The 13,269-nt window shown below is 42.3% G+C and overlaps 1 protein-coding gene across 6 annotated transcripts in view; it reads left to right on the top strand.

Annotated features, from left to right (window-relative positions):
• garre1 (granule associated Rac and RHOG effector 1) overlaps positions 1 to 9,373 on the top strand; it is a 200,728-nt gene extending 191,355 nt beyond the window's left edge. For 4 of the 6 annotated variants that reach the window (XM_048605757.1, XM_048605760.1, XM_048605758.1 and 1 more), the window contains one exon: positions 511 to 9,373. In XM_048605757.1, the coding sequence (XP_048461714.1) occupies positions 511 to 855 (345 nt within the window). In that variant the 3' untranslated portion in view covers positions 856 to 9,373. The remainder of the gene's footprint in view (positions 1 to 510) is intronic. The other 2 variants (XM_048605759.1, XM_048605761.1) reach the window with 1 other exon arrangement.
• The last annotated feature ends 3,896 nt before the right edge of the window (positions 9,374 to 13,269 follow it).

A 13,269-nucleotide genomic window follows, 5' to 3' on the forward strand; every position in this document is an offset into this window, starting at 1 on the left:
GTGTCCTTCACACAGCTTACATCCCCAGCTAACTTTATGTCATCAGCAAATTTAGATTACTATCTGTCATTCCACCTAAGTCATTAATGTAAATTGTTTATAGATGAAGCCCCAGCACTGAGTGGAGTTCATGTTTCTGGTGGATTTGTAGCTATTCTCCCTATCAGCAATCGAATTAGGTGCAGGCCACTTGGCCCCTCGAGCCTGCTCCATCAACACAATTATAGTTGATGTTATTATTTCACATTCCCACCCACTCCATTAACCTTTCACCTCCTTGCTTATCAAGAATGTGTCTACTCACTGTCTTTTCAGGAAGACTGTCCCAAAGACTTATTATTGAACATTATTGATGAAAATCCAGTACTAATGCTGATCACTTTTCCTTTTGTCAGAGTTGTTTTATTTAGTTAAGTTCTATTCAATTTTCTGTAAAGTGCCTCTTGTCCAGGTTGGTTTTGATTACAGGGTTTTGCCGTGGCATGACTCTATCATATTAATTTGTGATAGTTTCTTACACAGGACAACAAAACCAAGACCTGGCCTCCGAAGGCTCCCTGGCAACACTCGACATCCCTCACCAACACAATGCCCAATCCTGGTACTTCCCTGTATCAGATTGTGAACCCAGTCAGCCAGTGGAATGACTCCATGCAAATTCTTCAGTCACCTGTGTGGTCAACAGCCAGCGGTAACTCTGCTTCCACAGCAATTTCTTCCAGTTTCTCCTTCACACAGCAACAGCAACAACAGTCTCAGCAGCAGCAAGTTTCCCAGCACAAAACAATGAACAAGGGCTTCAAATCCTATCCCGTCAAGCAGGAACGGAGACAGTCTTATCTCCACCAATACTGAGTGTTTGGAAATGGCTTTAACAAGGGTTCTGTATTCTAGTGAATAGTCACGTGGCTTTTAAGTGCTGTGAGTGAGGTAGCCCTGCCACATAACTGTCTTGATTGATCCTTGTTGATTTGATCTGCACTTTCTAACTACTGGCTGGAGGTACCCAGATGAAGGCAGATTGTTGTCTCTGCCTCTGTTCAGATCACCCTGTAGTGTGTTGCCAATGTCCCTCCACAATGGTATGGAGTCAGGACTCGGTGTGTGTGACTTTTTCTGCTCCCTTGCTGCCTCCACTCAGTGTTTCGAGATGCATGGTAGTGCCTTTTGTACTTCAAGCCAGATCACTGACCATTGGGTTGTTGTTTACGCCTGAGCCCAGCTTCCGAGCTTGACCATTGGGGAACCTGGTGTATTCGCTTGGGGGGGGCGGGTGGAATTCACTGAGCTGTCAGTAACACATTAGCTACCTGACAGCAAAAGGTAGTGGGAGAGCGTTTAAACACATGAAGTTGCCAATGTTGCACATTTACTAAACATGACCAGATCGAGATTAAAAAGAAACATGTAGTTCATGCCTGAAAACCTGGTGTTTCTGGCATCATCTGATTCCAGGTATTGTGGCAGTCTAGACTTCAGACTCTGTAAAACCAAGAGACATGACAGTAAGTTGAAGGAAAATAAAAAGCATACAGTCTTTGTGACATGTTCCTTGGGGTTCTTCTAATTCAGTAAAAATAGCCAAATGTCCAATTTACAACAAAGACATTTGGGATAGTGCTACAATCCCTCCCTGCAGCATTTGGACTGCTCATTAGGATACATTGCCTTTTAAAGAATAGTGTAATCTTTGTAATGTTGTGGTGTAGTTGCTGGTTTAATGTACTGAAGTTTTGAGTTTTCCACTTTCTCAATTATGAGCTCTGCAGCCTGTCTTTTTTAGAAGCTGACTGAATGACACAACGCGAGACATTTAATGTCCCTGTGCACTGACCTTGTATTATCTGTGGGGTGTGGGGGAACTGAGTTACTGGTAATACCTTGCACCTGTTTGTAAAACTCATACCACAAACAGTGAAGTGAGAACTGTATCAACTATGCTTGAATACAGTTATGTCAATGACATGGTGGGGGGAGAAAATATAAAGTTAAACTAAAAATCATTATTTAAATATAAGAGCTGCTCAAACTGTTTTATAGTTTGTACTGAGGAAAAAAAACATTTTAAAAACATCATCTATATAATTTTTTGTACTTTTTTTATTTTTTATAAATGAATTAGTGAGGTTCTCTCAGGAGGGAGTCTTGTATTCATCGCAGACATGACAGCTAGATGGCACCCCACACCCTGAAGGTGTAAGCTTCAGTTACAGTGACCATCTTTGTCTGATATCTCCACACTTGCTCAGATGGTGAACAGCTTGCAGGGGCGTTGAATTGGTCAGTTGTTTTAATCTGGGTGTCAGGAGCAGGGTAAATAAAACACCTGGCACAAAGTTGCCGAATTGGGTAAACCTCTTTTTATAAAGTACCATCCACCACTCAGAATAAACTGTCCCTCTCTCTCTCATGCATTCTCAATCTTTCATGTGAGCTGTCCAATGTTTATCTTGCGTCTCGCTGTTTATTACTGTTGCAGTCTGTCTCTTTCTGTGTGTTCTGTACAAAAGGTCAGGGGAGGAAGCTATGTTCTTTTACAATGGTCTAGGACCTAACCAGTTCTATCTTCAGAGTTCTGCATATCTGACCAGTGTGGAACTGTTAAACTTCGTGATTGAAATATTCTGCTGTCTGATCTCAACTAGTCTTGTCCCCAGTCTTTTACAGTTTCACTTTGATTGTCAGTGAGATGCTAAGTTATAGTGATTGAGTGCCCTGTCTCCCCTCAGACCATGCTGTCCCTCTTCACATGTGGAATGTCCTCAGCCCTGCAATGGACAATCTTCTGTGCCTGACCTGTCCCCCGCTCCCACACTCACAGGGTGTATAGGAGGTTGTTGGTTGGAGAGGAAGGATTGGTTTGAGTTGTTGGAAGGATACCTTCTGCAGAAATAAAATACAGAAACAAAAATTGAAAATATTGAAACATAACGAAGATGGTAAGCATCTGTGAGGAAGAGGGCATTGTTACTTTGGGTTTACATCTTTTGATAGAGAATTTTAAGTCAGATTTAGAGCTGCTTTAAGCATATAATGCAGTTGTTACCTGAAAGAGGTTATGTGGAAATGACCATTAGTGTAAAATCCATGTGAGATATCTTTCTTGCACTTTCTACTACCTTTTTTCTGTCATGTATTTGTACTTCAGCACCTATAAAGGGACATATAAAAATAAACATGTTACACTCTAACTCCACTTTCTATGGAAACACCACCAATGGTGACAGATTGTAATTCAGTTAACTGATCAGTTAGCTTCCAGTTATAAATGTTGGCCAAGGAGTTAATAATAAAAATAGACAAATATAAGGACAATGTGACTGTGAAATAGGATCTGTCTTGTATCTGTACACATTGGGCACTCCCTGACCCCAATCTAATTATCCCATCTCTCTCGTCCTGCTTCACTTGAAGACAGCAGGTTGTGATCTTGATGCTTTGGGTGCAGTGCAACAGAGAGTCAGCCCTTTTTAAACTTTAAAAGATTTTTTCTTTTTTTTTTAAATAAAAATTGCATCTGTCAGACAATGGACAAATGAGACTTTTTGTACTGATGGTGTAGAATTTAAAACAATGTTTTGAGGTGTTTCTGCAGATTCCTGTTTGTTAAAGTGAATTCAGACATTGCTAGTATCTTGCTTTTGACATGTTGTAACTGCATTCACTGCCTACTGTTAATCCTACTGGTGCCTCTCTCCTACATTGCGACCTGAATTTATAATTCCTTTGACAGGGATCATGGGAAGCTGAGGCAAGGGCACTTGGTTCAATTTAGTTTTGTAAAGGAGCATCGTGGCTTCAGGTGAGAGAGTGGGCAGTGGGATCGGTTATATTTGATTTGAATAATTTCACAAGGGATCTTGCAGATGTTTTGTCAGTTCATCAGCTGTCGGTTAATTGTGATGAAAGTGTACAATCATGACTTTTGTTTCCACCTGGTAATGTAGTGTTTTATTCAAAAAGAAAAGATTGCATTTATATAGCGCACTGAAGGTACTGCCCTCATGCTGTGCTTGTGATGAGCTGGCTGATACCTGTGGTTGTATCTGCCCCTGAACTGTGACCACGTTTGTGTGGTCTGTCTTTATCCTTCAAGGTCGTGTTCACTGATGGCTGACCTCCCAGCCACCACCCAGACAGCCTTGTTTGCTTTAAATTTTTTTATTAAATTTCATAAGACCGTAAGAAATAGGAACAGGAGTAGGCCATTCAGCCCTTCAAGTCAGCTCTATCATTCAATAGGATCATGGCACACATCCACATCCGACATTCCTTGCATCCACTTTCCTGCCCTTTCCTTGAATGATCAGGAATCTGTCTATCTCAGCTTTAAATATGCAGAAAGACTCACATACACATAAATATTGCAGAAACAAGTCTCACATTGGGGCGACCAGCGTTTTAGCTTCCAGTTCATTGTCCTTTCCCCGTACCAAGTTCCTCCTTAGCCCATCACCCAGCCAATAACTGACCTTCCAATTTAATATCACAGTCATCGTATAAGTGGGAAAGTGATTGGCTGTTTCCTTACTGCCCTCGCTTACTCTCTCGTTCTCTTTATCATCCCTCTCTGACATGCACTATTCCCCACAGGGGGAGTGTTGCCACATCTGGTCCTGGAATCCTCAAGCAGTTCATCAACTTGGCCAACATCTTCCACCCCACCGTCAACTTCACCTGGACAATTTCTGACAGCCCTCTCCCCTTCTTGGACCCCTATGTCTCCGTCTCCAGAAACCGACTCACCACTGACATCCATTTCAAACCCACAGACTTCCACAACTATCTCGAACACATCTCCTCTCACCCACCCTCCTGCAGAAATGCTATCCTATACTCCCAATTCCTCCGCATCTGCTCCCAGCATGAGGCATTCTGCTCTCGGACTTCCCAGATATCCTCCTACTTTAGGGACCGTAATTTCCCTTCCTCTGTATTAAGGATGCCCTCAACCATATCTCCTCCATTTCCCATATTTCTGCCCTCAAACCCTCTCCCCCCAAGAACAATAAGGATAGAGTCCCCTTAATCCTCAGTTACCACCCCACTAACCTCCGAATCCAACACATCATCCTCTGACATTTCCGCCACGTACAATTACACCCCACCAACAAAAACATGTTTTCAACCCCTCCCCTGTCTGTTTTCCGCAGGGATCGTTTATTCCATGATTCCCTTAGCTCTACACTTACCACCAATTTCTCCTCCACAACCGGTACCTTTCCTTGCCCCCACACCTCCCTTCTGACCTCTGTCCAAGAACCCAAACAATCCTTCCAGATCCGGCAGAGATTCACCTGCACTTCATCCAACCTGATCCATTGTATCTGTTGCTCCCGATGTGGTCTCCTCTGTATCGGGCAGAAGTGGGGACAGGTTCGCGGAGCGTCTGCACTTTGCATGCATCAACTAACCCGACCATCCGGTGCCATCCACTTAAATTTCCTGTCCCACTCCCCTGGTGACATGTCCGTCCTTGGCATCCTGCACTGTCAGAATGAGGCCAAACATAAACTGAAGGAACATAGAAAATAGGAGCAGGAGGAGGCCCTTCGAGCCTGCTCTGCCATTCTTCATGATCATGGCTGATCTTCCAACTCGACAGCCTCATCCTGCTTTCTCCCCATAACCTTTGATCCCATTCACCCCAAGTGCTATATCTAGCCGCCTCTTGAACACATTCAATGTTTTGGTATCAACTACTTCCTGTGGTAATGAATTCACAGGCTCACCACTCTTTGGGTGAAGAAATGTCTCCTCTTCTCTGTCCCAAATCGCCTACCCCGAATCCTCACACTGTGACCCCTGGTACTGGACACACCCACCATCGGGAACATCCTCCCTGCATCTACCCTGTCTAGTCTTGGTAGAATTTTATACGTCTCAATGAGACCCCCCGATTCGTTTTAACTCCAACAAAAACAATCATAACCTAGTCAATCCCTCCTCATATGTCAGTCCTGCCATCCCCAGAATCAGCCTGGTAAACCTTCGCTGCACTCCCTCAAGAGCACAAGCATCCTTCCTCAGAAAAGGAAACCAAAACTGCACACAATATTCTAGGTGTGGCCTCACCCAGGCCCTGTATAACTGCAACAACACAGCCCTGCTCCTGTACTCAAAACCTCTCGCGATGAAGGCCAACATACTATTCACCTTCTTTACCGCCTGCTGCACCTGCATACTTACCTTCAGCGATTGGTGCACAAGGACACCCGGGTCCCACCGCACACTCCCCGCTCCCAATTTACAGCCGTTCAGGTAGTAACCTGCCTTTTTGTTTTTGCTTCCAAAGTTTATCACATTTATCCAAATTATACTGCACCTGCCATTGATTTGCCCACTCACCCAACCTGTCGAGATCATGCTGAAGGACCTCTACATTCTCCTCACAGTTCACTCTTGGAGATGTTACATTTTGTTCCCTCATCCAAATCATTAATATATATTGTGAATAGCTGGGGTCCCAGCACCGATCCCTGTGGCACCCCACTAGTTACTGCCTGCCAATTTGAAAAGGACCCATTAATTCCTACTCTTTGTTTCCTCTCTGCCAACCAGTTTTCTGTCCATCTCAGTACACTTCCCCCAGTCGAATGTGCTTTAATCTCGCACAATATTCTATGTGGGACTTTTTCAAAAGCTTTCTGAAAGTCCAAATATACCACATTGACTGGCTCCCCCTTGTCAACTCTACTAGTTACATCTTCATAGAATTCCAACAGATTTGTCGAGCATGATTTCCCCTTCACAAATCCATACTGACTCTGTCTGATCCTGCTGCTGCTTTCTAAATGCTCCACTTATAAAGTCCTTGATAATGAATAGAGAATTTTTTCCACCACCAAATGTTAGGCTTATTGGTCTATAATTCCCTCTTTTCTCTCTACCTCTCTTTTTGAATACTGGGGTGACATTAGCCTCCCTCTAATCTGCAGGGACTGTTCCATAGTCTATAGAATCCTGGAAGATGACCACCTGTGCGTCCACTATTTCTAGAGCTATTTCCTTACATACTTTGGGATGTAGATTATCAGGCCCTGGGGATTTATTCGCAGGGCCTGATAATCCCATCAATTTCCCCAGTACCATTTCTGTACTAATAGTGATCTCCCTCAATTCTTCCCTCTCACTAAATCTTGTATTCTCCAACATTTCTGCCTACTGATTGGTTCTGTCTTCACAAAAGATGTCACAAAAGGATGTATTCAGTTCCTTAGCCATTTCTTTGTCCCCTATTATACATTCTGCGATTTCTGTCTGTAGAGGACCTACATTTGTCTTCACCAATCTCTTTCTCTTCTTGTACTTTCAAAACTCTTAGTGTCAGTCTTTATGTTCCCTGCAAGCTTACTTTTGTACTGTATTTTCTCCTTCTAAATCAATCCCTTGGTCCCTCTTTGCTGAATTCTAAACTGCTCCCAATCCTCACATTTATTACTTTTCTTGGCCAGTCTGTATGCTTCTTCCTTGGATCAGATACTACCTCTAATTTCCTTTGTAAGCCATGGATTGGCCCTCTTGCCCATTTTGCTTTTGTGCCAGACAGGAATAAACAGTTGTTGCAGTTCCCCCATGCGTTCCTTGAACGTTTGCCATTGCCTATCCATTGTCATCCCTTTAAGTAACTCTCCCCAATCTATCAAGGCCAACTCATGCCTCATATCTTCATAGTTTCCTTTGTTAAGATTCAGCACCCTAGTCTCTGAATCAACTACCTCACTCTCCATCTTGATTAAAAATTCTATCATGTTATGGTTGCGCTTCCCCAAGGGATCTTGCACAGCTAGATTGGCAATGATTCCCTTCTCATTATACAGTGCCTGGTCTAAAATGGTTTCTCCACATATTGGTCAAGAAAACCATCCCATATACACTCCAGGAATTCCTCCTCTACGGCATTGTGGCTAATTTGATTTCCCTAATCTATGTGCAGATTAAGATCACTCATGATCTCGGAACAACACCTGATATTTCACCTGGAGCCCAATGGCCTCAAGATTGACCTCATGTAGCTTCAAAATCCCTCAGTTCCCAGCCTTATCCCATGTCTGGCCCTCCCCTCCTGACCTGACCTAACCTGTCCATGTTCCTACTCACCTATTCACTCCACCCTTCCCACGGACCAATCACAATAACCCCCCTATCTGCATCCATCTATCACCATCTCTCCTACCCTTCCCCAGCCCTACCCACCACCTCCTATTTATTTCTGGCCTCCCCTCCCCCTCCCCAGCCCTGACGAAGGGTTTCGGCCTGAAAAGTTGAATTTGCTGCTCCTCAGATACTGTCCAACCTGCTGTGCTTTTCCAGGTACACACCTGTAGACTCTGGTTTCCAGCATCTGCAGTCCTTATTGTCTCCTGGAATTTTACCCAATTACACTACCAAGTCAAACAACCTTGTTTCCCACTTTTCCTAATGTGTTTATAACTAATGAACTGGAGTGTTGGAAGTAAAGGTGTAAAACATCCATTTATTTTAACACCTCTGATTTTGGTTTGTTCCTGAGTTTTGAAAAACTGCAGTGTCCAGATTAACTTCTGTAGAATCGGAGACAATCGTGCAGGGTTTTGGCGACGCTAAATGCAGAGCTCTAAAATGTTACATTTCCACCTTTATGATCCCTTGAGGCAATTATCTGCCAATGATAGAAGTGCATTGTATGGAATGTACCCCTATGGAATGTACCCCTTCCTCAGCCCAGTGTCGTTCACCAGTGACTGATATGTGGGGGAACAGGGAGAGGACATTTGAAATTGTAACTCAATCTGCAATGAAGGTAGTAGGGAAAGATTCAGTGTGGTCCTGTCGAGATCATTTTAGTAATTCTTTTACACAATTTTAAAGTCGTTCCTGATTGGCTTGCATTGTGCTAAATTATTTGATTCTTCCAATTGGAAAGACTAATAGATGTCCATTCACTTAAAAAATCTTAATATTTGTGTAAATGCATCAACAGTATTAATCTTATTTTTGTATTTTCTAAAACATATTACTATCACTGTATATTTTAAAACATTTAAGTAAAGATGGGTTTTAAAAGTGTATTTGACTAATTTGGTAAACTGTTCTCATTCAGATGATGAACTGTAGAGTGGTGAGTCCAGTCTTTCTATCGAATGATTCTCCATTTCATGGTACCAAAAGCTGTGCAGAACATTGACAGAATGATTGGTGTCACTTGCTGTTTGAATCCAGTCAGCTGGAGGGGCTGCTGTTCTTTCGTGTGGTCAAAGGGCTCACTTTTCAAACCCGGGATGTCAAGTTGGGAGTTCACTCAACTTTTTAGAAACTCATGTTGATCAGAGTTTTTTTTTTTAAAAGTTCTGAAATAAATCTACCAAACAATCTTCCTTTATATACCAACAAACCACTGCCTGGAATTTTGTTTGTGTGAAATTAGACTTCAGATTTTGCAGAAATCAAAGTTCTGATGAGAGAATTGTTATTTTTCTCTTTCACGGGATGTGGATATCAGAAGTGAGGCCAGCATTTATCACCTGTCCCTAGTTGCCCTTGAAGCTGAATGTTTCACGTCTATCTCAGAAGAGAAGTGTGGCAGTTTCCCATTGGTTAACAAATTGGAAGTTCTGTTTTTTTTTGATAACTATTCATCTTTGAGTGAAAATCACTGGGAGCCAACCACTGGGGCCAGGTGGGTACCTTGGAATATCCTCGAGATGCAGGTCATCTCACAAAATGATTGCCAAGCATGTGTCATATATGCTTATTCATTTTAGGCGGTGTACAAGTTTGCATTTGGGAGCCACTCTGTTTGGTTATTTAACCTGTTTTAATTAATTGTGTGAAACTTTCTAACCTATGAATACAGTACAGGTTCCTAACCTGTGGTCAAAGTACAGGAGGCAGATTGGCACAGTGGGAGTCAGTTTCAACATGGAAAACCAGAACCAGACAAGACACTAGAATGTATCCTGGCTGCGTCCCCATGGTGCTAACCGAAATGGAATCCATCGCTCCTTTCCAAATTGTTGCCAGAGGGAGATATTTATCTTTTATTTCTATTGCCAGTCCTGAATTGACCTTGAGCTGAGTGGTTTTGGCTTTCTCGCTATTTCAGAGGGCAGTTAAGTGAACCAGATTGAGAGTCTGGAGTGACATGTAGCCCAGATCGGATGGGAATGATAGAATTCCTTCCCTAAAGGACCAGATTTTTTTAGAGCAGTTGGCGATAGTTTAATGGTTACCTATACTGAGAGTAATTCCAAATAGATTAATTAAATTTAAAGTCTGTCGCTCCAGGGTGGGTTTTGAACCCCAGATCATTAGCTGGTCGTTCTGGATTACCAAAGCAGTGATATTACCATTATGCCACCAACTCCCTCTAAAAGGATTTCATTGTTCTTTCAAATCAGTTATAGGGGAGGGCCTGGTCCACAGTATTACATAGTCAAAGCCAACTGGCCTGTGCCTGGTGACTCATGTTGTCATCTGTCTCCATGGAGGACAGGGTATGGGCTTGCATATAGATTTCTGAGCACAGAGCAATAACCTTGTCCAGTCCTGCACTTATGTGAACACCAATTATCCCAGTTGTCTCATGAAACTTTTGATGGCATTTTAGATTAAAAATGTACTACTTTGTCCACTTAATACAGTTTCAGAATAAGGGTTTTATTGCCTGTATCCAACTTTCACACTTATGTATTAATAGATCGTAGAATCCCTACAGTGTGGAAACAGGCCCTTCAGCCCAACAAATCCATACTGACCCAAGCCCTATAACCCACCTAAGCTCCGCATCCCTGAACACTCCAGGACAATTTAACATGGCCAATCCATCTAGCCTGCACATCTTTGGACTGTGGGAGGAAACCCACGCAGACACGGGGAGAATGTGCAAACTCCACACAGACAGTCACCCGGCGGTGGAATCGAACCCGGGTCCCTGGCGCTGTGAGGTAACAGTGCTAACCACTGGCCCACCGTGCCACCTGCAATCTGCTTTTTTAAAAACAACAGATCTTTGATTTTGTTCAGGCCTGTTCATATAGTTTGCCTGTTTTCACCAAATACACAAATGGAAAAGGAAATAACCCCTTTATCAGCCATCAGGTTTACCCCATAACATGATGGCTGGAACAGGCACTTCCTCTGTCCCCATCTCCTCAAAGCCATGTAATCTCATGAGAGAGGCAACATATCAGGAAAAAGGTGAAGCCTGTAAATATTCAGGATCATCTCCGTCCAACATCCTCTGTCAGGTAACTCGAGCCACTTTGAGAGATTGCACAGATGAACAAGATCAGGGGAGATTGCTGAACTCGTAGATGCCCTGTTGAAAATGTGAGAATTAGATGGAGGCTGTCGTCTAACCATAGGCAGCATCTGTGCCAAGTATTGCCAAACATACCTATCTGCCCTACATGTATGCCAGGGTTGAGACTCCAGGCTATCAATCTGTGTTGGTTAAACTGTGGACTCGAGTGGGCATGGGTGAACAGAGTGAGGTGAGTGGGCAGCACGTCACCCCCTTCTGCCCTTTTCCCCCTCCACCCCACAGTGGAGCCCTTGGCTGGGTGATGTCTATCCTTTGTTTTATCTCACTCCTTCATTCATTCTAACTGTGATGAAATACAGGGGAATCCTGCAGAATTGTATCTTTCTCTTTTTATGCTTCTCCTCTCTTTTCAATTCTTGGCCCAGTATGAAATTTCATTGTTAGATGTTGCTGTACCTGCCACATGCTGCCCAATGCAGGAGCCCAGAGGTAGCTCATCCTCTCCTCAGCTTCACTGAGTCAGTGTCAAGGAAGAGGAGTTTGGAACTACAACTGTAACCTTTATTTTGAGTTTCATCATTTAATCTAATTAAAAAATCCCTTTCCTTAATGATTGACATTCAATATTTTCCAAACACTGGACTTCAGTAATTCAAGGATGTGCTTTATCAAAACCACCTTCTTAAGGACAATTACCATTGCCCCTATTCCTGTGGATAAAATAAGATGGCAACAAAGATATATCCTAATGAGAAAGAAGATGAACCAACCATGGTTAACCAAGTAAGTTAACAATAGGATCAATTGGAAGAGAAAATAGTCATAAATCAGAGGATTGGAAAAGTTTTAAAAACCAACAAAAGGTGATCAAAAATATGTTAAGAAATGGAAAAAGTGCATGTTGAGAATACAGTAGCAAGTAGTATCAAGATTGGCACAAGACCATCTTTAAATGTATGAAAAGGACAGGAGAGATGATAGTGAACTTAAACCCCTTAGAAACTGTTTGGGAAAATAATAAAGGGGAACCAGGAAATGGCAGAAGAGTTGAATAAGTGCTTTGCATCAATCTTCACTGTAGAAAGCGCTAATAGCATTCTAAATTACTAAATGTTCAGTCATCAAAAAGAGGAGAGGAAATAATTACAATAACGTTAAAGAAAATATGCTGGGAAACTAATAGGGCTAAAAACCCCCAAGTCCCTTGGACCTGATGGGACACATCATAGGATATTAAAGATAGTAGTTACAGAGCTAGTGGATGCTCAAGTAGCAATCTTCCAGAAAACCTTAGGTTCTTGAAAAGTGCCAAAGGGCTGGAAAACTGCCAATGGAACACCTTTATTTAAAAAGGGAGGGAGACCAAAAGAAAGGTAACATCTGTCATTAGGCACATGTTACAATTTATTATAAAGGATTTAATAGCAGAGCATTTAAATGCATAATATGATCAAACACAGTCAGCATGGCTTTGTGAAGGGGAAATCATACCTAAACAATTTACTAGAATTCTTTGAGGAGGTAACAAGCAGGATAGATAAAGATTTTCAGAAGGCTGTTGATATGGTATTATATATTAAGCTACTTAATAGGATGAATATATTAGCATGGATTGGAGATTGGATAACTGATAGAGGACAGAGAGTTGGGATAAAGTGGGGGGCAGTTTCAGAATGCCAATTTGTAACTGTTGGGATCAGTACTGGAACCACAATCATTTACAATGTGTGTTAATACTATATGACAGAAGTGAAAGTATTATCTCCAAGCAGATGACACAAAAATAGATGGGAAGGCAAGTGGTGAGGATGACACAGAGTTTGCAGAGCGATATAGACAGGTTAAGTGAATGGGCAAAAACTTGTCAGATGAAATACAAAGTGGAAAATTTGATGTTGTGAACTTTGGCAGGAAGAATAGAAGAGCTGGATAATATTTAAATAGGGAAAGACTGCAGAAAGCTACAGTACAGGTGAATTTGGGAGTCCTTGTGTATAAATCCCAAAAAGCTGGCATCCAAGTTG

Source organism: Rhincodon typus, chromosome 15 (genome assembly GCF_021869965.1).
Source record: "Rhincodon typus isolate 14 chromosome 15, sRhiTyp1.1, whole genome shotgun sequence".
In the NCBI taxonomy this organism is placed as follows: domain Eukaryota; kingdom Metazoa; phylum Chordata; class Chondrichthyes; order Orectolobiformes; family Rhincodontidae; genus Rhincodon; species Rhincodon typus.